This window comes from Natator depressus, chromosome 14, assembly GCF_965152275.1.
Source record: "Natator depressus isolate rNatDep1 chromosome 14, rNatDep2.hap1, whole genome shotgun sequence".
NCBI classification, from domain to species: domain Eukaryota; kingdom Metazoa; phylum Chordata; order Testudines; family Cheloniidae; genus Natator; species Natator depressus.
The window spans coordinates 22,607,539-22,632,490 of record NC_134247.1 but is presented as its reverse complement, the minus strand read 5'-3'; the positions used below and the strand labels follow the sequence as shown (position 1 = coordinate 22,632,490).

General features: G+C 49.0%; 2 protein-coding genes across 4 annotated transcripts in view; one reads left to right on the top strand and one right to left on the bottom strand.

The window, feature by feature from the left end:
* The window catches only part of NTN1 (netrin 1), a 200,932-nt gene extending 186,637 nt beyond the window's left edge, over positions 1 to 14,295 (top strand). For 2 of the 3 annotated variants that reach the window (XM_074972028.1, XM_074972026.1), the window contains exon 6: positions 13,850 to 14,295. In XM_074972028.1, the coding sequence (XP_074828129.1) occupies positions 13,850 to 14,178 (329 nt within the window). In that variant the 3' untranslated portion in view covers positions 14,179 to 14,295. The remainder of the gene's footprint in view (positions 1 to 13,849) is intronic. The other variant, XM_074972027.1, reaches the window with a different exon arrangement.
* The window catches only part of STX8 (syntaxin 8), a 355,548-nt gene that overhangs the window by 149,959 nt on the left and 180,637 nt on the right, over positions 1 to 24,952 (bottom strand). The window lies entirely within an intron of this gene.

Genomic DNA, 24,952 nt, shown 5'->3' with positions numbered 1-24,952 from the left:
GACCCTAAAGATTCAGGAACCAGAAGGCAAATAAAAAGAACCCCAAATTGGTACATCTGAAAATTTCCTGATTTTTTTTAAGGCAACCTCGTGATTTTTAGGACCTGACTCAAGCTTTTTGAATTCTTGGGGCTGTCAGTGCTGCTTTCATTTGGTGTTTTATGATGATGGCCTCCAACATTTTTTTAAAATCTATTTTTTTAATTGACATATCCGGTCCTCACATCATCCTCGTAGTTCAAAGACCTCAGTCAGACCTTTGGAGGACGTCAGTAGCTATGTCACATGAAACTGTAACCTGCGCTAACGGGGGAGAGGCTGCCGGTTCTTACCCTGTTCAAAGATCACAGCAGCGTATTGCCATCTGGTGGCTGTTTCGGGGTGTGTCTAAAGTAAATTCGGTGGGTTTCGATTCAGTTCCCAGTGACGAGGTGTCCATGCCACCACAACTTGAGAGGGACCTAGGGCAGAATGGCCCATAACAACTGAGCATCCTTCCCACCTCTGGAGAGTCCCTCACCATCCTGGCTGAGGCATGTTAGTGCTGTAGTGCAGAGGTGGGTGGCTGGTCCTGCAGCTGCCCGTGCTGTACCTGTCCTGTATTCAGGCAGAGCATTTCGTTCTCCAGGGCTGTATCTCTGAGAGCTTTAACCACAACAAAAGGCCTGGCAATAGATGGAAGTTGCATTGGTTTCACTTAAATCAGGATTTAAGTGAAACCAATGCAAACTAGTGTGTAGACACACTTGTATCAGTTCAAAACTGGTTAATTTGCAGCGGCAAGCCAAACAGCTATAAACCGGGTTTCCATCGAGTTAAGAGCGTCCATGCACAAAGCTGCACCGGTTTAACTGAATTAGTTTCACACCCCATCTTTAGTTAAACCCAGGCAGGCTTGACAAAGCCCTGGCTGGGATGATTTAATTGGGGATTGGTCCTGCTTTGAGCAGGGGGTTGGACTAGATGACCTCCTGAGGTCCCTTCCAACCCTGATATTCTATGATTCTAACTGTGTGTGTAGACCAGGCCTTGGAGACAAACAAAGGCTTTACTCTGGTTTGACTCATTCCTGAGTCAGACAGACATCTCATCAAGGCCAATGTGCCTTTTGCCTGAGAGAGGAGTGCATAAATGTTCTAAGGAAAGAATCCCCATTGCTGACCCAAATGAGGCGCTGTCCTGTGGAATTAACCCTGAGCTACCACACCTGCAGATTTCACTAGCTTGAGTTAGCAGTGGGCCTGCCCGGGTACCTGCGCCACCGGCTGGGAGCCTGGAAAGCAACAGCCAGTTTTGCAAATGCAGGGCTAGGGGAGAGGTTAAGAAGAAGGTGGCTAGCTGATTTTTCAAAGCCCAAAGCAAACAAGCAGGCGAAGGCAGCCAGAGGGATGCCTGCTCTGCTCTTGGCCGCTGGAGCTGTGCGCTCCCAAGGTATTCTATTCAGGAACTGGACAGGAGCCATTCCGTGTTGAAAACTGGTGTCATCAGCCCAGGCTGCAGCCAGAGCTCTGTGAAAGCTGTGACTCATTTGATTTTGTTCTCCCCTCAGGGGGTACATTGCTGGAACTTAGCAGCATCACATGGCTGCTTACGGGGCACCCGCTGGTTGCTTCAACAGCTCGCCTCAATTACAAATTACAGCAATTTCGCCCATCATGTATTTCTTATGCCAGGGCTCAGACTAATCCACTTTGCCTCTGATCATCGGGTGGGCTTTGTGGCTTGCCATGTGAGCACCACTGTGAATGCAATGGGGGTGATGCCTTGCAGCGGGAAGTTCCCTTCTTCCCTGCTGGGAGAGGTTACCAGCCCTGTTAACTAGCTGGCTTGTCAAAGCTTCCTTTGGCTAAATGCTGATTTGATCTCCCTGCTGGCTGGCTGGGCCTCCGAGCGACGATGGGAGGAGGAATGGGCTGCAAATGTGCATGTCTCTCTCCTGAGCTTTGCTGCGCTGTCTGGCCATGTGCTTCGCCAAGCTAGTTCCCAGTGGGGCCAGGCAGGGGGAAAGGGGGAGGTAGTTAAGTTGTTAATCAACCCCAAAAGGCTCTGATGAGATCATACTCCACAAGGGTGCCCAGCAGTGGCTTGCACTGAGATCGGAAGCGAGAGGGACGTGCCCTAGCCCTTGGTTGTCCAGCTCTGTCAGGGGAACGGTTCAGGAGCCAGTGGAGTAAACACCTGTGGAATAGGAGCATGGCCTGTCTGCCGACTCTGGAATGCTGGGCTCATGGGCCACCACAGCAGGATCATCATTGCAGAGAGGCCACAGCGCCCAGCAGTGACATTTGTCACTGGCTTCTCTGCCCTCTGGGAGGTTCCAAGTGACTGGAAAACATTGGAGCTGTTGCAGAGGCCACGTTGCACTGAGCTGCCCTCCTGCCCCCCTCTCCCCACCCCAAAGTGATGCACACTGCTAATTTTCCTCTTGTTGGGTTCAGAGTTTGATGTTAGGCTATTTTCAGACAAGACCTGCAGGCCTAGCCAATGAGGCCCAATGAGAAAAATCAGTGAGACAAGGTGTGACAGCTCCCTGACACCACCAGCCCATTAGCCACCCAAACAGGCACCTCTGGGCTTTCGCCTGCAGGCTACCAGTAGGTGCACCCCCCCATCCATGTGCGCGGTCCCCTGTAGCATCCAGCACCTTCTCCACTGAGCACTCACAGAACTAACAGGTCTTCTGTCCCCAAGGAACCAGTGCACACACCAGCATATGTGATTCATCACAGGTGCCTCACCTCATTTAATGCCACAGCACTGAGATATAGTTCTAGTGAAACCAGCCATCAGTTCATTATCACAGATCACCATTTCAGAGAGAGGGAGCAGGGGTAATGGTAACAAAAGGGTTACATATAAAACCAAATTATAACATGCTTCCTACAGTCCAACCCTTGCAGGCTAACCTGCAGACTAAATCAATTTATCCCACCTCAAATGTCCTCTGGCGTTTTCAGATCCTGTTTTCATGTGCACTGTTTGCTTGGCAGGTACAGGAGAAGGGGTGTCACCCTGGCCTTTGCCTTGTAGGCCCAAAGTTCGTGGTCTGTTCCCAGAGTAAGAATGAGCCCCTGGAGCTTATTCTCCAGTGTGCACCCTCCCTGTTAACTTCCCACCCCTCACTGACTTCATATGCAAATGAAGCTTCCACTGTGCTGGCCTACACTGCTTAATATACATGTGAGCATCAGAGACAGGCATAATCACCTTGTGTCCAGCAGAAACTCACTTGTCAATGCTGCCCTTGATACAGACTGCAGGGACATGGTACCGGCAGACACACAACACCTGACATAGTATCTGCCCGTACATTTCACAATGGTATTAATGACTGTTTGATTTCAGATCTCACATGATATTCTTTGGCGAACCAGAATGTACAGCCCAGGAGCAGGATATTCCTGTATCGCCCTGGCCAGTTGGCACTGAGGGGCTCTTAGGGTCACATGAGGCTAGAGAGGCTGTTGAGGAGACAGCCTGAGGGGTGAGCTGGGTGGTTGCCACTGAGGTGGAGTTGGGGAGAACAGTTTGAGACATGGGTTTGGTCCTTCAGTTGCCCTCTGGCTCACATCGGTTATGGTACACAGTGCACATGTAGCTATGGAAACAAGCGGCCTCATTGGGTTTGATGCGGGTTACAACACATGCACCTAATGGCCTTGCACAGGTGAGAGAAAGTGGGTGCCCTCATTGGTAACGCTCCTTGGAAAAGCACCTTTTCTCCTAACCAAGACAGGGCCTTCGCCTCCCTCTGGAATTCGGCCGAGGTCCTCAAAAGTATTTAGGCACCAAACTCCCATGGGATTGATTTCAGTGGGAATCAGGCACCTTTGAGGATCTGAGTCTGAAGATTTGTATCTGATTCTCCATTGCTCTGCACCTTGTCTAGGTGACAACTTGTTTATGGCAATTTAGAGCAATAACAACATTATTATTATTGCTTATGACTATTCTTATCGTGTTATCTTGCAACTTATGTCATCATTAACATCCATCCAAATGAGTGGAAGTGGGTATAAAACCCCGGCCTGCTAACATTCCACACTGACCCCCCACTTTGCATGGGGGTAAACAAGGACACAAGTTGAGGGGCAACAGGGTCCCTGAGACTTAGGCCCTGTTTTTTAATGCACTGGGGTAACTAAAACAATGCCATTTCCGTGGTGCAACCCCCAATGCAGATGTGCTGCCCTGATGTACAAGGCGGCTTACCCCAGTGTGATTTACTCCAGACATTTAAAAAGAGTAATTTGCACCAAAGCAACTCATTTACTCTAGGGGTGTGCATTGGTGATCTGGGGTAGGGGTGTGCACTGGTGATCTGGGGTGACACTTCCAAAAGCACCTAAGTGACTTTGGCTCCAAAAGCAGGTTAGGACTGGATCTCCTAATGAGATGCATGAGCATTAGGCACCTCACCTGCTTAGGTGCTTTTGAAAATCCCAGTAGACGTCTATCCACATAGTTAGGCTGCTAAATACCTTGGAACATCTGGCCCTCAGAAACTTAAGGTTCATTGAAAGTCAGTGGGCTCTTAAGTCACTTTTGAAAATCAGACTTATGCTCCTAAGTCATGTAGGTGCTTTTGAAAACTGACCCCCCTGACCTTTGTGGCTCATCCCAGCTAACATGCTAACCAAAGGCAGACAGTGAAAGTCTCCCCTCACCCCTAGCAGAGAAGTCCATCTAAATGTGCCATTGGGGGATCATCCTGCCCAAACTCAGCCCTCCCTGGTGACATGGAAGATGACTCCACACTACCACTAGAAAACCAAAGGCAAAGGTTTGAGTTTTCACTCCCCTTCTGACTGCAGGAGCTTCCTTCGGGAACCCCAGAGGTGGGTGACAGACGTTTGGCCACAGTCACCCACCAGTTAGAGGAAACAATATTTGAAAGGCCATTTCTTTTCCTTCAGCTCCAGGGAAACCACATGTTCTAGATGCAAGGTTGGAGCATAAAACTTTCTGTCAATGAAAACAGCAGTGGCTGTGCCAGCCAAGCTTTCACCTAAGCCTTCAGTCCTTCCACTTCATTAATTTAAAAAAAAAAAAAAGAGGACTTTGACATCAAAATATACAGACTGTATTTTTAGACAAACCACGTTTCCTGTAACCACCTCTGTTCAGTTCCTTTGCATTAATTTTCTCCATTCTGTCAGTGCGGATCAGGGCCGGCCAAAGGTTTAAGTTTTTTTGGAAAGACTTGTTTCCAAAAAAATAAAAAACTGGCTCATCTTCACATTTTCTTACCTTCACATTAGTCTGGGAAATATGTGGTCAGAGCTCAGATTTCATGAAAGCATCTGGCACTCATGATGCCCTTTTTAAAAAAAATATGTATTTTGCAATTTTGTAAAGGTATTTGTGGACTTACCAGCTTCCACCCAACACACACTTTTTAGCATTAAATCGTGTTGCATATGAGGCCTTCGATGCAGATGTGTTGCTCTGACAAGTGTTAATTCAGTGGATTGAATGTTCATTTGTCATCTAAACAGGTCAGAGGTTTTTGTTTGGGTGGTTGATTAGGGCTTTTTTCAACCTACATAACGAAGGTTGCATCCCTCCAGGATTGACATGGCTCATGGTAAAACTTAGACAGACAGACGGATAAAGAGGCTGCATTGTAAATCAAGAGGTTGGAAGGCAAAAAATAAAATCCAATCAAAAGTGTTTTGTTGTTGAGAACTACAAAGGCAGGTTGGAAAACGGAAAAAGTGGCATGACTACATCCTCTGGGCCGAGCCAGCTTGGATCTCCCATAAAGTGATTTCTCTTTATTTTGTCTCCTGTCCAGTGCTGTAACTTCCAGTGGATTTTTTCTCCCTCTCTCTGGTTTTATTGATTCCTCTCAGCTCACAATTAGAAAATAAATACATGAAGTCTGCATAATCATTTCCCCCCGAGGCACTTTCCTGGAAGCCAACTTAGTAAGAAGTTCCCTCATCGGAGGAAAGACAAAAATAAGAGACATGTTATGTCAACTTTTTGCAACATACAGCAGGGTCGCCCATTCCTCCTCCGTTTTCTGCTTACAGCTGCCATGGGTTTCGTTTGACTGACAGCTCTTCAAAAGAAACAAACAGGTTAACAAGCCAAAGGAAGGTGCCTCCAGATTTCGGCTCTGTTTCATCAACACGCAGCGACTCGGAATGCTCCATTACTCGAGTAATGAAATCAGTTTTCCTTCGCTCCTTGTGGTTTGAAACTGAATCCACAACACTGACATTTTTATGAATGGAAATTCCGACTGCACCACGCATCACCAATCTGGCAACCCTACAGTAGTTCATGGCAGCAACGGAGACTAAGTTTCTGTGCAGACCTCAGGGCCCAGAGCCGGTGTTTGTCTCCTATTTGAAATGCATTCACTTCTGGTGAAAGTGGCACAGGATGGGCTAGGTGAATGGTTGGGTTTCTCCACCCGGAAATGTCTGTGAATCTATACCATGAACTGGTGCTTTAAATAAGTATAACAATGTAAGTAGCATGTGCAGTGAATTGTTTGGGTAAACAATAGCTGCGAAAAACTCTTATCAGGCAGTTGATAACCGAAGGAGTTGGATAGGGCTTTATAATGCACCTCTGGTTCCATTGCTGTGGGTGAGCTCTGAGTAGGGACAATGACCTAGGGTTTTCAGAAGTGATTTTAGAGATTTGGGGTACCTACAATTTCAGTGCCCAACTTGAGACATATTAAATCAGCTGCCTGAGTGGTGCAAAGTGGATGGCTTGTAGTGGAGCATCTGGGTGAAGATGGCAGTAGAGTGAATCCCTGGGCACAGGGCAGTGTGGGTGATTACAGTGTTCTGTTTGGGCCATATGTCTAAAAGAAGTGGACATGGGCTGGGACAGAGGCAGCATCCATGGAAGTGGGCACGCAAACGATAAAAGGGGCTGGTGGTAACACGAAGGAGGTGGCTGAGTGACAACCATCAAGCAGCCTGCCTCCTCCATAAGGAGGTTCCAGTTCAGCCCAGAACCATTGGACAGTGGATCAGAACCAACACCAGTACCCAGCACCTTACTGGCTAGGTCCAGACATAGTCTCACAAAGGGGCTGAAGCTAGTGCATAATGCAATGATCCGGTGTAGCTGAAGATGTTTCATAACCTACACTGCATCCCACTCAGCACCTGAGCCAGATCCAAACCCTAGCTCTGATCAACGAGCTCTTAGGCATGGAAGAACTGTGATCGCTCCTGGTCCTTCTGAATGTTGCCATGGCAGGTGCAGTCTAGTATCCTGAAGGTATCAGAACACAGGTGTAAACTCAAGGGAGCTGGAAGAAAGCCCTTGTCAATCACAGGGCCTAGTTTTTGGATCCTCCAAAAGGATACCAGGAAGAGGCCTGTTCCCGCTATCTTTAGATTATGATGTAACGTCACCTTTGTTGTGTAATGTTGGAGTAGTGCTGTTAGGCACTGTTAAACAGCCTCTGCGTTCCACCCCGGAGGTGACTGCATGTGGGTGAAAGGATACCACAATATACAAGTAGTAGTTTGCACTGTGCTTTTGGGTTCTTCGGTGTGAAAGATGCCATAGGGATGGCAGATAGCAGTGCACCACACCACTGAATGTCTTACCAGATGTCCCCGGGGGTCACCGTCATTCCACTTTCCGCTCCCTGCATCCCATAAATGACAGAATCCAAAACTGAGCGAGGGATTTCTCAGGAACAGTCAGCTGACGTTCCCATTTTCTTGCTGATCGTGCCCTGATGGCACCTGTTAGTGTCTCGTCTTGGGCTATGAAATGTCAGTTGTGGTGCTGAAAGGATAGCACCATTTCTGCACTGAACTCTCTTAGACTAGGGACTGAACCTTTGGATCATAGATTCTGCAGATAATGTAGGCCAAAAAGAACCATCTCATCTTTACACAGGCACACACCAGCACTGTATTGTACCTGTATGCTCAGGAAGTGGGAGATAGGCAGGAGTGGAACAGCCCTGTTTGGCCAATCAAAAAAATTGATCAGAAACATGCACTGGGCTTTGTTGATATGAGACAAACTACCCATTATCTGCCAGATCCAGGTCTGGGTGTCTGGATCTGGGGATTTGGTTTGGCCCATCTCTAAATTTCTGCCTCTCTACATCCCAGCCAGAGATTGGTGAACTGCCTCAGCTAAACTAAGAACCATCTCCTCATCCCAACATTTCCAAAGAAACAGATAAGCATCCAAAATTCTTCTTCTTGCTTATGAACACATGAACTTGATGGCTTTGGAGTTTCACCAGGCCTGATTGCAGCCCTCGAGCCCTATATCACTACCTCATTCCTCTGCTTGTGCAGATCTCAACAGCATATCTCTACAAGACCATTAGCGATGGGCTGTAATTAGCAATAGGGGTCATTGCTGAACAGTGCTAGCAGAGATGAGCCTGCACTGAACCCCAGATCCAAACCTCCTTGGACTTTGTGAAGATTCAAATCTGGGGCCAAACATTGGCTCAAGCCAATCTCTTTACAGTGGACCAAACCAGAACCTTTCCCTCAACTTTGGGGAAGTTGAGATCAAGCTGCAAGCACCATCCCCATGAAGAGGTCTCTGCCCCATCTCTGCCCAGGGCTAAGCTGCCTGCTTTGTTGATTTTTAATACAAATTTAATAGATGGTAACTGACCAACAGCATGTGCTTCCTCTTGGCAGGAGAGAGTCTTGTGCAATAAAAGCAGGGATTTTGGGCTCCAGCTCAGTCCACTTCTCTGAGCTGACTCCCAGCTAATTTTCCTTCCGCCCTCAACATTTCCAGCTGGCTGGTGGTGTTGGCACCAGCAGCCAATCAGTGTTGTGGCCTCAGATGGCCTCTGCAAATAAGATGGACAAAACCAGAACCTGGCCAGTGAAGTGCTAATAAGACAGCAATCCCAGATTGGTCATGGACATTGGGACCACCTTTCGATGCTCTTGGAAATCCAGGTCCCTGGGCGGTTGGCAGAGACCCAGCTCCTTTTCCCAGCAAGGCTTCCATCCGATGTTCAGACCTTGTTGATTTAAGCCCTGACTGACATACGCTGGGTGCAGAATGCTGCACATAAGTGAGCATCAGAAGGGAGGAGCGGTTTGTTCTGCGAGACAGCACGATAGCTGCTACTCAACTCCCTTTACAGATTCCCCCACCCAATAGTAAGAGACCTTTTCCTTTCCTGTCCCATAAAAAAGGAAGGTGGTTACAACTCCTCTGGACCAGTTCCTCTTGGAGTTGCAGCAGCCAGGCTGAACTCAGACGCACTATCCCCTCCTGTAGTCCCCAGGTTATAAGCAGAGGGAGCTTAAACTTCTGCAGCTTGGTGGAGGCTTACATGGCTCTATTTCCCTCCCATCCCATGCTGTGCACACCTTGGGCAGCCATTGTCACCAGTAGCGGAGTTGTGAAGATGGAAGGTTAGACTGGGCGGGTGCGGTATGATGAGACTTGCGTGGAGTCAGCTGGTAACATCTACGCATGTTCTGCTGTTCTGGGCAGCGGGGTTAGTGTTCTGCTCTGGAAGGGCCGGATCAACTTATTCAGTTTCTAATTCAGTTGAATGGCACCTGAGACGCTGCCTCAGATCAAATGCAACAGGCCAGGGGCACAGAGAAGGGAAGCTGAAACCGTGGGGTCAGCCTGGGACTTAGGGCTTGTTCACCTCCATTCTAGGTACTTCTCTCCCTTGCAGAAAGTGACATGAACACAAGGACAGTGTCTTGTTTGCTCAGTGGTGCCAGGATGCAGCTGGAGAGGGGAGACACTTATAAGATCGTGCTGCCCAGCTGCCTGGGCTCAGTGCAGCATGGGCGCATGAAAGAATGGGTCAAACCAATTCCCCTGCATACCGCTGAATCTGAGCAGTCGCAAGGGCTGGGATCCAGCTCTGAACACAGAGCTATTTCCAAAAGCACGTTGTCCAAACAGCTGGAACAAACTGGCCGGGAGGGAGGGGTGATGAGGATGTTGTACTGTTAATACTGGCTGAAGTCCTGTGTTAATAATGGGGAGGCTGTCCTAGCCTAAACTGTCTTCCAGCCACCTGGTCTCTGCGCAGCTGGTCAATATAACCCCAGGTGTGTCCTCTCTCCTGCGAAGAGAGATCTCTGTGGGAGATATCCTAGATCCTGTTTCCTTCAGAAAGGGAATGGGTTGAGTTCACAGGAGATGCCGGACATTTAACTCAGCTGCTAAATGCATCCTGTAACAGCCTCCCAATGGGGAAATCAAGTCTTGGGAAGAAAGGGCTGCTTGCAAGTGCTGTGTTACCAGAACCTGCCTCAGCCTGGGCTGTGACTCTCTCCTGGAAAACGGGCCAGTTGTGCAAGGAGATTGGGCAGCTGTCACGCAAGCTGCCCTTTGCTAGCCCACTCTGATTTCCTTGGGCCAGCCCAGCTTCTGTTGCAGCTAATCCCCAAAGGGTATGGTCACATCACTCCTTTGCATCCCCCCACAGTGCTGTGGCCACATCTCTGTCCTGAGTGGCAGCACCCTCCACCCCCTCCATCATGCCACGACCAGGCCTTCTCCAGCTCCATCAGCTCCTTTACATTCCTGACCAGCTGCACTCCTTTGCTAATCCAGTGCAGAGCCTGTTCTAACCAGAGACTATCCCTGGTGTCCGTGTGCCTCTTGGTTAGGCGACATGGCTAGATGAACGCACATGGCGGTCACCATACTCACGTGACTTGTCATGCAGTTCAGATTTAGGTCTGGAAAGACATTGACATCTTACGACACTGAGCCACTAGTCCAGCTAATGCAGAGCTGCAGGCCGCTATCAAACTAGCCATTCATTTTACATTCTCCTGCGCTAATCTCACTCATCTGCAAGGCCAAGGCAAAATATTCCTCAAAAACCTAAACAAAAGATAACCCCCAAGCCCAAATTCTCCAGCCACAGAAATCCCACTTCTCACTCACTCACGGCCATGTAACAGGCCTTCCATTTTCGAGGGCCGTTCTCATGCCCAACCCAGCAGCCCTGGTGCAAAGTCATGGTGTTGAGGTGCACTCGGGCATCCAAGCTTGTCCTGTGAGCATCGGGCCCGCTGTATGTTCCATAAATGCTGTTGATTTGTGCAGAGTAGGCCCACATACCTCATCAGAGCAGCTCAGGTATCAGACTAAATAGCAGATTTGACGTAGATTCACGTAGCGTATCATCCAACATGGCAAACTCCCCATGCCCCAGGAGTGACCTGTACAAGGGATAGCATCTTAAAAGCAGTGACTTGCAATGTCACAATCTAGGGAGATATTTAGGCACCTAACTCCCATGGATTTCAATGGGAGTTAGGCGCCTAAGTACCTTTGCTACTCCCATTTTAGGAGTATGGCCATTCCTTCATGTACATGCCTAACTCGCACTGCCAAGTATTGGTTTTGGGTGTGAGAGATCACATCGCTGGTTAGTGGCAGGTGTACAAGGAGGATAAGCACATTAATGCCACCTCAAGGTGCTCAAATAGTAGAGGGGATTCTAGACCTAGGTGTGCTGGGGGGTGTGTGAGAATTGTGTTTGTTCTCTGCTGCGTGTTACCACCCCAGCTGTCCTGCGCCCGGGGAGAAGGCAATGAGCCCTAGGAGCAGGCTAACAAGCAGCCGTTTTGCTGAGTAAATGTTGAGAATATCTTGCAATGAAATTCATTGCACAGTCCTGGCCAGTTCTGTCCAAGGAAAATAAGGGTTCTGGATGGTTTATTTCCCCCACTTCTCTCCCTGTTGCTTTAAGCAGAAGGGGTGCATTTTGTCACCATGGTTACCTTCATGACTTCAGTCAAACATGAACCCAATTTACTTTTTATTTTATTTATTGTTTTAAAGTTCATAATGAGTGTCAAATCCCTTGGTGAGGCAAACATGGCAACGGTTACCATCATAGCCGTGTTTGGAACATGGAGCCTGGAGTGCAAAGTTCAGGATGCCCAGAAACATCTGAGAGAAAAGTTGGACAGGTCTCTCTCACCACAAGAACCACGAATAACTCTGAACTTTGTCCGTGTGCATCTTCGGCACTCCTGGCCCTTATCCCTGCCCCCCTCCCCCCCCCAGGTGGAACAGCAGTGCTTTGAATAATGGAGAGGGGCAGGTATGGAGGGAATCACGGCAGAGAACTCCACCCTGAGCTGTCTGAAGGCAGGATGGTCCAAAGGAGAGCACATCCCAGGCCCATACAGGCTTCTACCTTGGAGGCCAGGGCTTCACCAAATTCCAACAGGGGCCTGCAAATAATTCTACCAGAAACAACAATGGCCAGGTGCTGAGCTAGCATAAATCAAGTGTAGCTCCACTGAAGCCCTTTGAACTGTGCGGATTTACATCAGCTAAGGAGCCGTCTCTCCATGGTCCGAAACAGTTACACTTGCTCCTACTTGTACTCCCCTTGGTAAACAAACCAATGCCTTATAGGGAGCGATCAGCACCCATGGAAACCAAGCAGCGAGGTGGTCACAGAGCCATCAGGCAGAGAGGGCTCTGGCTTGTTCCATTGTTAGAGTCCATGGACCACATCTATTAAGGTACCTCCATAGCTAAGACACAGCAAACTGAAGGCTCTGAGGGGCTGAATGGAAGTCCAGTGCCCTGGGTGCATCTGTGTGTATCTGAGTGTTATACGCAGCGCCCAGCACTTGGGCACTAGTTGGAACCAAGGCTCCCATGGGCAGCATTCAGAAGCCACCGTATTTCTAGCTTTCTTCCTTCCACTTAGAGAGGAGTGATGAAGGCCTGTCAGATCAGCCAGTCCGTGACCCTACAGGGCAGGAGCGTTCCCCGCAGCCCCGTTTCTAGTCGCAGGCACTGGGGCTTCCATCCCTTCTCTTGGGAGACTCTTCCAAGGCCAACACCCTATCCCAAGAACCATTTCCTGATACCCAGGCCAAACGCTCCCTGACTCTGCAGGACACCCCCTGCTAGGATATTGGCAGCTCTGCACCTGGGCTGCTGATGTCTGCCTCCACCTTGACCTGCTGGTGGGGGTCTCCCTGTGGCCCCTCTCTCTGCCATGAGTCAGATGACCACCTTGAACCAGGTCCCTTTAATTGCCACTCTCAGCTAGGAGTGAGCCTATCCCATCTGGCTGAAACCTCCACTGACCCCCCAAAGCTCAGACCTTTCTGCCAGGTCCCACCACCCTCTGTACCACTTCCCCAGACATTCACACCTACCAGTCATGGATTCTGGGAGAGACCAGTCTGGGGCAGAAGGAGCCGGGGGTGATGCTAGGGCACTAGTGCATACTCTGTGGTGTACAGTATCTGTGGTGATGGTAAGGTGGGTGCCTGAGCAGATGAGAGGGGATGCACTTTTCCTTTCCTTGCTTTTACAGTTCAGCTTCAGACATGCTGTATGTGCAGCAATCCTCACTGCTCCCAAACAAGTGCTTTGGGGGTGGGGGGTAAGTCTAGTGTTTCAGATGTTTGTGCTCAGAAAGTCTCCTGAACTGATGGCCCTGGAGCCTGATGCCCTGTGTTTAGGCCCAGAATAGGTACCTCATGAGCAGCAGGGCAAAACTTCTCTCCAAGCATCTCACTAACAAGCCTCATCCCTGACGTGCTGGGACCACGCCTAAGGGGTATGACCGGAGTGCATTCTTTGTGGCCCAGGCAATGGTTGGCATCATTGTTCAGATGGCCTGCACAGCAGTTAATTAGCAGCGACTGGTGTGGTGGCTTTTGCAACGTGGACTTTGGCTCAGGGGGATTTGGCTTCAGACAATAGCTCATTTCACATGTGGTCACCACAAAGCTATTTGACCTTTGGCTCCTCCCTGCAGAGGCTGGTCACCAGAGGTGAAGGGTCCTTGTCCCAAGTGCTTTATTAGCTGGAGTTAAAAATAAGCCTCAACTTGCTTCCTTTTCTTGTCTTTTTCTAGCTGTGCAGATCCACATCCTGAAGGCCGACAAAGCTGGCGACTGGTGGAAGTTCACCGTCAACATCATCTCTGTGTACAAACAAGGGACCAACCGGATACGGCGTGGAGACCAGATCCTGTGGATCCGCTCCAAGGACATAGCATGCAAGTGCCCGAAAATCAAGCCCATGAAGAAGTACTTGCTGCTGGGCAATGACGAAGACTCGCCGGACCAGAATGGGATCGTAGCGGACAAGAGCAGCTTGGTGATACAGTGGAGGGACACATGGGCTCGGAGGCTCAGGAAGTTCCAGCAGCGGGAGAAGAAGGGGAAGTGTAAGAAAGCCTAAAGGAAGAGGTGGCAGCGGAGCGCGAGAGAAAGCGAGACTGTGCATGCTGCTTTGTGTAGAACCTGGAGCAGATAGGGATTGGGCTTAGGGATTTTGTGAAGGAACTCACTTTGCAGTTTGTGTGTGTCGGGGGGGCGGGGGGTGGGATGTAGGGGAATCACTTCTGTGGGACTGCCAAGTTTGCACCTCATAGTACAGAAAAAAAAATCACAAACACTCACAAAAAGAAACAATTGTGCCACGAGGCCGGATCGGGGCCTGCACTGCCTCGATTGCCACAGCACCCAGGCTTGTTCAGTTACCAGTTCCCGTGGTCCCCTCGCTTATTTCGCCCCTTTGTGTCTAAGAGATCACAGACGCCAAACTGCCTTAAAACTGCTAACGCCTGCTAGTTCCAAAGCCAAGAAACTAACCAACGGCACTGCTGGAAATTAACTTCCCTACCCCGGAATCACATTTTCTCATCTTAGGTTGAACGAGACAATTATTGTAGGGGAACTAATTAGAAATTGATCACTGAGGACATATCTGAGGATCAATTAACACTGGTTACTTGAATGGTCTTCAGTAAAATATAGTTCTAATAATCAATTGCCTGCTGTACAGTATCTAAGAGACAGGGCTAGATTTTCAAAGTTGAGCGTGCGTGATGGTGCTTGTTTATTAGTACCTGCTTGCACCCACACAACAGCAGGCCTTTTACACTGTATGTGGAGCAGCCGCTAGAAGAAGACACAATCGTCGGTGGGTTACACACATGCACCTAACTTTGAAAGCATGGCCCAGCTATTCCTGTCGGATTCAAATCCAGGTTTTCAAAGGAGAGCTGCATGCTGTTTAGATGCCAGCTGGTTAGCACAAGATATGCACTGAACCACATCACGGTACACATGGATCCACCTCCCAGCTGACAATCCTCAGTCTAGCATTTAATAATCCAGGTCCCATTTGCCAATGGCCAGTCATCGCTGTGTTAAATCCAGAGAGTGGAGGAGACAGGAGGGTAAGATTTGCAGAAGCACCTAAGGGAGGTTGGTGCCCAGGCTTTGCTTGGAGGCTTCTTTCCAAGTCTTTGCTGGCAGTAGCTTCACTTCTGTACCCAACTAGCCCTTCACAATCCTCTGCGCCTTCCCCAACCCTCCCGCCCCGTCCCAGCCTTTAAATGTTACTCAGAAGATGAAGGCCCCACTGGGCAAACTGCTGGGAAGCCCACACAGTCACATTACTTCCTGCCCCTGAGAGTCCCCATGTGTCCCTGAGAACAGCTGGCCGCCTGTCGTCTCATTTCTCATGCCAGTGACGACGAGAGGTGGAGATTTTTGTTCAGCATCAGGTTGAATGTGTGTCTTTTGGGGATTTGTGCTACAGCAGCAGGTAATAATGCAATGCTTCAAACGCAGATTCACCTGTGCTGAGGGGCCAGCATAAAAGACCTGTGTACTACTTCAGCCCCAGTTGATGTAAATGATGCATAGCCCTGCACCAGGAGAAACACTAGCCAAAGTGACTATATGCAAAAGGCTCTACCCATTTAGCCACTGTAGAAACAAAACTTTCCCAAAACAGGACAATAATCTGCCACTATGAATGAGAGAACCTCTGCAGTCCACAGAGGTCAATTCTTCTAGGTAGAGGCTGTATTCAACTCCCTTGGCTTCCTGTAGGCATTGCTGATATTCAGCACCTCACCATTATAACACTCTGCTCAGTGGAGAGATTGGGGCAGATCAGCTGAGACTCGCGTTTGAGGGGCTTAACTCCTGCATGGAGCCTGTGGCACTTCTGCTTTGTTAAAGCCACGGTGCAGATTTTTCTTAGCTTCCACATTAGACTCATAAGGGGAGAAGGAGATTTGCACCCACACACAACTTGTACAAGCAACTGGTTGTAAAACAACAACAAAAAATGGGCGCAACTTGGATGCACAATTCAGACTCAAATCTCTACGATGCCCATGCTACAAAAATCAAAACCTCCCTGATACTTTTCCTGTTAGGAAACTTGGAAACATCCATTTTATGATATTTTCCAGCAGTTTGGCCTGGTTTTATAGCAATTGACAATATTTATATAATGACATAAACTGCTCTAAAGCAAGGCAGCGATGTAAATAGGTGTAAAATGGAGAGGTGCCCACTGAAATGCAGAGCAGGCTTGGGGAGTTGAAATTCAAGGCTGGGATAGGGAAACCGGCTCCTGTGAGCTTGTCTGACCCGTGGTGTGAATTACAAGGCTTAACTAACTAAAGTAAATTTAGTCATTAGGAGAGAAAATATGCAGAACGCTCCTTGGCAATGAGCGTTCAGCAAAACCAAGTATTTGTCCCACATCCCCTTTTACTGACCGTGGGACAGAAAGAAGAAAGGCAACTGGTGTTAAAGGCAAACGATTTTGAAGTCAATGGGACTAGTGCTCCTAAGTCACTTGCATGCTTTTGAAAATCTCACCCTCAGGGGCCTAAAGATGTACTTGAGAGCATAACATTTTGGCCAAACTGATCAAATTGGACTGGGCCAAAGTACAGTCCTTGAGAGCCTGCATTGGCTTGGAGATCTATCTGTGCTTCATGGCACCCGGCTGTTCTGTACGCCCTTGTGGTGTGGGACATTCCTAGGTACAGCACCCCCAGTTGAGTCCCATCACCCTGCCACTACATGCAGTAAAACCTTATCTCCAGCTAAGGAACGTTTGCAAAAAAAATCCCCTGCTATTCTAGGAGACCTCTAGGCAGGCCGCTTTGTAACGCTACGAGGATGCTCTGTTGATAATCCTAAAGCTCATTCAACTGGCTAAAGACGTTTTCTGACTGAGATTTCCAAGGTAGCCTATGGCTGGAGTGAGGAGCCCAACCCCTAGTGAGTTTCAGTGGTAGGTGGGCACCCTTTGGTGCCTTTTAGAACCCCAGCCCCCAAGTTTGCATTTAGTATAACATCAAAGCACAGGTATCCGCACCAGTCTCTGAGGTTTGGCTGGCATGCAGCACATTCCTCCTGCCCTCGCATTTCCCAAATGCACATTGAACTGCAGCAAGGTCACTCGGGGCCGCAGCTTTGCCTTCCAAGCGGACTTGCCGCATTCACCGCAATGGCTAGCTGGAGGATAGCAGACATTTCCATGCTTGGGTTTGTGGAGCTAGCATTATTAACCTGGAGCCCGGCACCTAGGACGGCATTCAAAACAAAAAATTTAACTTTAAAAAGAAAAGCCCCAACCCTCAGACTACTGCCTTTAACATTTTTGGAAGAACCCCCGGAAGAACTCACAGCAAATGTTCACGCCTCCAACAGAGGATATTTATATGCTGAAAAGCTGCAACGGGCCATGGGTACTCCAGACAGTAAAAAGAAAATAAATAAAAAGAAAACCAAGAAGTTTGTATAGTTAATATGAGATCTAAAACAAACTAGCGCTCAGAAATTTTATTAACCAGAAGTGTAATAATGTAGATTTTCTAAACAAACCCCCACCCCTGCCATGCAAGCCTAGTAAGAAATACTGTCTTTTGTGGTTTTGTTTTTTTACTTTTGCGCTTACCAACAAGTCTGAGGGGCTTGTTTGGCTCTGCCCACAGCTAACAAGTATCCCTCTTTAGCTGTGCGTAATACGTTCATACAGAATACTGAGCATGTATAACGTATACAATCTCCGTTACCACTAGGTAAAGCGAAGCAAAACAATCTACTTTTCAGGGGGTGTCTTATGAAGTACGTATTTCCTAGAGGTTACTGGCTTCTCTTTAAGGACAACCCCCCTGGACTTTAGAAGGGCCAGGATTATAGTCTTTGGGTAACAACTTCCATGGGGTTGGCTGCTCCTCAGAAGAATCCTACAGCTCTTCATTTGGAGGTAGCCAATAAGGCAACCCCATATCACAGCCAGCAAGGAATTTATACCCACCACCTAAAAGCAGCCACCGATCCGCTTGATTAGTTCAGCCCTGCTAGCCCAGTGGCTGATGTGAATTAAATGTCACGCTGTACTGCTCCCCCTTGTCAGAACATTCCACTGATGTGAAAAAAACCCTCATCTGAGTCTTACAGGGGAAAGAACCAAAATAATCATCCGGGACAACGAGAGAAAAACCTGGGGGCCCAGGGAGAGGGCGAAGGGCTTTCGGAGAGTTCTGTACCGGCAGTTATCATTAAGGGTCACACACAACGGTGGAACGTTATGGTAACTTGAATAACACAAAAATAAGTAAATAGATCCTGAGGTCCCCTGAGGACGTGTAACGTGGAATTTGTAACAGGGTAAAAGGGCTGCGGTGCCAACCAAGCAATTCTGGAAAGCAGCTGAAATGCCAAAACAATCATCACTCGACAGTAGTATTAAACAAAAGTTGGTTTGTTTGTTTCATTCTGTGTCCCTTTCCCCCTCCCCCCGCACACACCCACCCACCTTTTCTCCTGTTACACAGACCTGGCAGAAAAACCTGTGTTTTTTATCTCTGTTAATATCTTGAATTGTAAATGTTGTTTAGTTATGACCATTACATACTGTTTTGGGCAATGTTTCTTTACAATGCATACTAATATATTATGGTTATTATATATGAATATATTTAATGACGTGAAAAAGTTGTGGATTTTCTTATTTTTTTCCAAGTTGTCTTTTTGTTTTGTTTTGTTAGATGGCTGTAACTGAACCAGATGGAGCTTGTAACTGTTCAGCACCCACTTGGTAGAACTAAAGTCAGAAACCAGTTGAATAAACTCTTGTAAACTGTACTCGTCCTAGGCCAGTCTCTTTAGTGACATCGGGATGAAAGAGGGGCTCTAACGCTGTGGGATACAGGCCTGAACTCGGACAGTGCTGGGCCCCATCAGCTCTTAGCAGAGTTGGGATCAGCCCGGTGGATGCAGGGTGTTCCCTAACACACTGTGCAATCAACACTTTCGGGATGGGTGCCAAGGGAGGAGCGAAAAGCCGAACAGTAAAATAGCAGCCTGGCGCCAGTCCATGCCGGCAGCAAACAGCAGTATTTGGGGATTTAGTGCTGGTGAGAGTTGCCAGGTTTCCGGCTCTTGGTACAAACGCAAGCAGCAGCATAGCTAACCTCCCTCCACTGCCCCACTACCATGCCTCAGCCTCGGCCAGGCCAGTGACTCCAGGGCGCTGCATTAAATGGCCTCTCCTTGAGGATGCCAGCAGTGGTATGAATTATTGCCAGAGGTGGTGGTTTCCATGATGCGGACGCCTGTCCAGTTGGAGCCTGTCTACCCAACGTAGTGCAGGGAGGCTGCTGCGTATCCCATGGATGGGACTGACTAATGGGGTCGGATGGGTTTGAGTGGGCGACTTAGGCTCGTGTGTCCCATTAGCAAGCCCTGAGCCACGCTGCACGACTCTGCTCTGCTTCCAGGCATTCTCAGCCGCATCCAGTTCCATGCACGTGGGAACCGATGGATGATTAAAGAAATCCCTTCCCATGGTGGGGACAGGGCTAGGACTCCTTAGGGCTTTCCCTGCTCCTGGACAAGGTCCTGCTGACACAGCCTGCAGAGCAAGCACCCTGAGAAAGCCAAGCAAAGCCCAGAACCCACGGCCAGGGCCAACCCTGACATGAATAATGTACTCCCTTGCCTTTTTCCCCCTCCACTCATTCCCCCCATCCTCGCACCTCCTCCCCCTCCCTGTTCTCCAGCCGCTCTGCTGGCCCCACAGCGTTTCAGGTTAGGTCTCTGAGGAGGTGGGGTTTAGAACATGCTGGTAAGATCCAGGGCAAACTCAGAAGACATGGAGAAATGCAGCCTGAGGAAAAGGTGTAAGAATGGCAAAGGAACATGGATCCTTCAGGAATCTGGCCCAGGCTCGTTCTGAGAGTGACTTGTGTTGAAAACTACAAATCTCCCTACCAGTTACAATAAAGCTCTCAAGGTGTCAGCCGTTACTGACGCTGCACGACCGTGAGTGTGGCTAGATTTCATACCAGGCAGCTTCTTCAGGAAGAAATGAGCCAAGCATTAAAACATTACGTGACAAGTTAAGCAGAGCAGAGGGTGGTATTTGGAGGGGAGACTTCCAGACAGCCAAATGCTGTGACAGGGAATAATGCGGGCAAAGATCCTGTGAATTGCACAGAGGTCACACTGAGCGACCCAAACCGTCTCTTCTAGCCCTTAATGTCTACGATAATTTATTAGTTCAAAAACATCTTGGAGGTCAGCAATCTCAGAGCTTTATGGCAGAGGCATATGGGTCAAACACGCCGCCACCACCTCCTCTTCGGAAATCTTGCTTGAAGCTTTCAAAAAGTGAAAATAGATTTACCAGGTTTTTCCTGCTTTTAGCTAATGGTCTGTGAAGGCGAAACGGCGGCAGCGCAGAGAAATGGGGGAAATGAGCCTATTCCCAGCTGAACGATGGGTGTACATGCGGCCTTAGCACCTGTCTCGGCCTTTCGTCCCCCGCCCTCAGCACAAATGCCAGAACCTCTCAGTAGTGTCAGTGGCGTTCTCACTTCTCCTCCCTTCAAAAGGCTCTGGGGTAACCCTGGCTGGCCACGGGCTCTGGGATGTGAATGCTGGCCTGACATGCTCAGTGCCTATTGAAATTACCTTTCCTGGAGCAGCAGAAGCAGCTGCTGCATCAGTGGAGCGCTGTGTAAATAAACAATAAGAAAGGTAATTTAACAAAGTGTAACAGCTTTTAAAAGCTCATTTATTCCGACCGTAGGAACTAGACTCCAACAGAAATAAGTGCCGTTCACAGCAGAGTTACTGTGCAGCAGAACATCAGAGAGTTTGCACTTTGCATTTTGGCCCACTCTGGTATTTTATCCTCTTAACAAAGAGAAATTAAAATTGGAAACAGTGAAGAGAGAGAAAAGCATTTTAGACTCCAGAGCACATGTTCATTCTACAGAAAACTATGCAACAATCAAAACACCAGGAACCGCTCAAAGCAGGGGAGCCGTCCACTGGCAAAGCAAGGTAAACACTTCCCATAGAAATCTAGCCAGTACCATTAACGGGTTCCAGGGCTGTTAATGGCTTCACATCATCATCTGAAATCTCTTTTCAGATCCTGATGCACACACAGCTAGTGCAAGCTGCGACTCCAGTCTGCAAGTACAAGCAGTGCAGGATCAGGCGCTGGCAGAAGAAAGGGAATTTTGTCTACTTTGCAATTGGACTCTGCGAGAGCAGTTCGTGGTCCACACTAGCGGGTCACGTCATCCCACCTCCAAGGGTGACTGAGTGACAGATGGACTAATCAGACGAATCCTCTCCCAGCACAAGAGTTGTGTGGCGCCAGCACACCCAGGAACCATGAGAGTGACTCCTCTAGGATTAGCAAATCAACCAAAACGATTAACATACAACATCGCTGATGCACCCTCCCAATAACTGAACAGGTGTATGGTATGTCAGAGCTACCTGCACCCAAAGCTAGCTACAGGTAATGGAAATTCCCTTTACAGCAATGAGAACTTCCAGCAGTCTGTACTCCTAGGCTCTTAACAGCAGCACCAATGAGTCAAATAGGGAAGGGAAAACAAACCTATCAACTTGTCTGCTGGGTTAATAAACGGCAGCTCTGAGAATGCACTGGCAGAAAGCTGCATCAGTGGAGGCATGGACACCCACCCTAGAACGCTTAGTTATGGAGCGGATGGGCCTCCAAGGGACCTGCCTGTAACCTCTTCAATTGTAGTCACCCATCTCGCCATCCTGCCCTGCCGGACTCCTTGTCTAATAGAGAACCAGGGTGGATGAGGGAATATCATTTATTGGACCATCGTCTGTTGGTGAGGGAGAGAGAGACATGCTTTTGAGCCACGCAGAGCTCTTGGCCTAAAGAAGAGCGGTGTGTGGCTCAAAAGCTTGTCTCTCGCTAACGGAAGTTGGTCCAAGATATTCCCTCGCCCACTTTGTCTCTCGAATATCCTGGGACTGACACACCTACAGCTACACTGCTTGTCTAATAGACTTTTCTGACAGGGGACAAAGGATCTCTTCTTGGAGGACGCTTCCATCCAGAAATCCAGGCCTTGGGAGATGCTCAGTCTTCCTATGAAGAAACATTTAGTTGAGCTGAATGTTTTCATCCCTTAATATTTACCTTGAAGGGCTTGACCACACTGAGCCCTGGTCTACACTACGAGTTTAGGTCGAATTTAGCAGCATTGGATCGATTTAACCCTGCACCCGTCCACACAAAGAAGCCATTTTTGTCGACTTAATGGGCTCTTAAAATTGATTTCTGTACTCCTCCCCGAGGAGGGGATTAGCGCTGAAATCGACATCACCGGGTCGAATTTGGGTTAATGTGGATGAAATTTGATGGTATTGGCCTCCGGGAGCTATCCCACAGTGCTCCATTGTGACCGCTTTGGACAGCACTCTCAACTCAGATGCACTGGCCAGGTAGACAGGAAAAGGACCACGCACTTTTGAATTTCATTTCCTGTTTGGCCAGTGTGGCAAGCTCATCAGCAGAGGTGACCATGGAGTCCCAGAATAGTAAAAGAGCTCCAGCATGGACCGAATGGGAGGTACTGGATCTGATCGCTCTACAGGGAGACGAATCCATGCTATCAGAACTCTGTTCCAAAAGATGAAATGCCAAAATATTTGCAAAAATCTCCAAGAGCATGAAGGACAGAGGCTATCACAGGGACCCGCAGCAGTGCTGTGTGAAACTTAAGGAGCTTAGGCAAGCCTACCAAAAAACCCAAGAGGCAACGCCTGCTTGGGGTCAGAGCCCCAGACATGCCGCTTCTATGATGAGCTGCATGCAATTCTAGGGAGTGCCCCTACCACTGGCCCTCCCCTGTACGTGGACTCCTGCAAGGGGGGAGTCTCATGCAACAGGGATGAGGATTTTGGGGACGAGGAAGATGATGAGGTGGAGGTTGAAGATAGCGCACACCAGGCAAGCGGAGAAACCATTCTCCCTGACAGCCAGGAACTGTTTATCACCCTGGATCCAATACCCTCCCAACCTGGGCTCCCGGACCTTGAAGGCAGCTCTGGTGAGTGTACCTTTGTAAATATAATACACGGTTTAAAAGCAAGCATGTTTAATGATTAATTTGCCCTGAAGACTTGGGATGCATTCGTGGCCAGTACAGCTACTGGAAAAGTCTGTTAACGTGTCTGGGGATGGGGCAGAAATCCTCCAGGGACATCTCCATGAAGCTGTCCTGGAGGTACTCCCAAAGCCTTTGCAAAAGGCTTCTGGGGAGGGCAGCCTTATTGTGTCCTCCATGGTAGGCCACAGCAGACCAGTAGCACGCAGTCTGGAATCATTGCATAACAAAGCATGGCAGCGTGTGGTCCCGGTGTTTGCTGGCATTCAAGCAACATCCGTTCTTTCTCTCTCTGTGTTATCCTCAGGAGAGTGATATCATTCATGGTAACCTGGTTTAAATAGAGGAATTTTATTACGGGGACATCAGAGGTGGCCGTTCCTGCTGGGCTGCTTGCCTGTGGCTGAAAAGAAATCATCCCCGCTGTTAGCCATGTGGTGGGGGGAGGGGTGAAGTGATCATCCCAGATAATTGGGGGGCAAGGGGGGGGGGTTAGTTGGGTTTGTGCTGCACGTTAACCTGAAAACATCAGCCCCTCCTTTTAAATGGCCAGTGTCTCTTTTTCAATCTTAATCTCCCTTTTTTTCCTCTCGCAGCTGCAAATGTTTCAACACTGCAACTAGCATCTCCGTCCCAGAGGCTAGCGCAGATACGACGATGAAAAAACCGCACCCGTGATGAAATGTTCTCTGAGCTCATGCTGTCCACCCAAACTGACAGAGCCCGGCACAATGCGTGGAGGCAGACAATGGCAGAGTCCAGGAAAGCACAAAATGACCGCGGGGACAGGAGGGATGTGCGAGAGGACAGATTGCTGGAGCAACAGGAGAGGTGGCGGCAACGTGATGAGAGGAGGCAGTATGCAATGCTGAGGCTACTGGAGGATCAAACTGATCTGCTCTGGCGTATGGTTGAGGTGCAGGAAAGGGACAGACTGCCGCTGCAGCCCCTGTCTAACCAACCGGCCTCCTCCCCAAGTTCCATAGCTTCCTCGCCCAGACGCCAAGAACGCGGAATGGGGGCGGCTCCGGGCACCCACTCACTCCACCCCAGAGGACTGCCCAAGCAACAGAAGGCTGGCATTCAATAAGTTTTGAAGTGCAGCATGCCCTTGTCCTTCCCTCCTCCCCTCATCCACCACCCCTCCCGGGCTACCTTGGCAGTTATCCCCCTATTTGTGTGACGAATTAATAAAGAATGCATGAATTTGAAACAATGACGACTTTATTGCCTCTGCAAGTGGTGATCGAAGGGGAGAGGGGAGGGCGGTTGGCTTACAGGGAAGTAGAGTGAACCAAGGCGGCAGGTTTTCATCAAGGAGAAACAGACGGAACTCACACCGTAGCCTGGCCAGCCATGAAACTGGTTTTCAAAGCTTCTCTGATGCGCAGCGCGCCCTGCTGTGCTCTTCTAACCGCCCTGGTGTCTGGCTGCGTGTCATCAGTGGCCAGGCGATTTGCCTCAACTTCCCACCCCGCCATAAATGTCTCCCCCTTACTGTCACAGATATTATGGAACTCACAGCAAGCCGTAATAACAGTGAGAATATTGGTTTCACTGAGGTCTAACCGAGTCAGTGAACTGTGCTAGCGTGCTTTTAAACGTCCAAATGCACATTCTGCCACCCTTCTGCACTTGCTCAGCCTGTAGTTGAACTGCTCCTGACTACAGTCCAGGCTGCCTGTGTATGGCTTCATGAGCCATGGCATTAAGGGGTAGGCTGGGTCCCCAAGGATAACT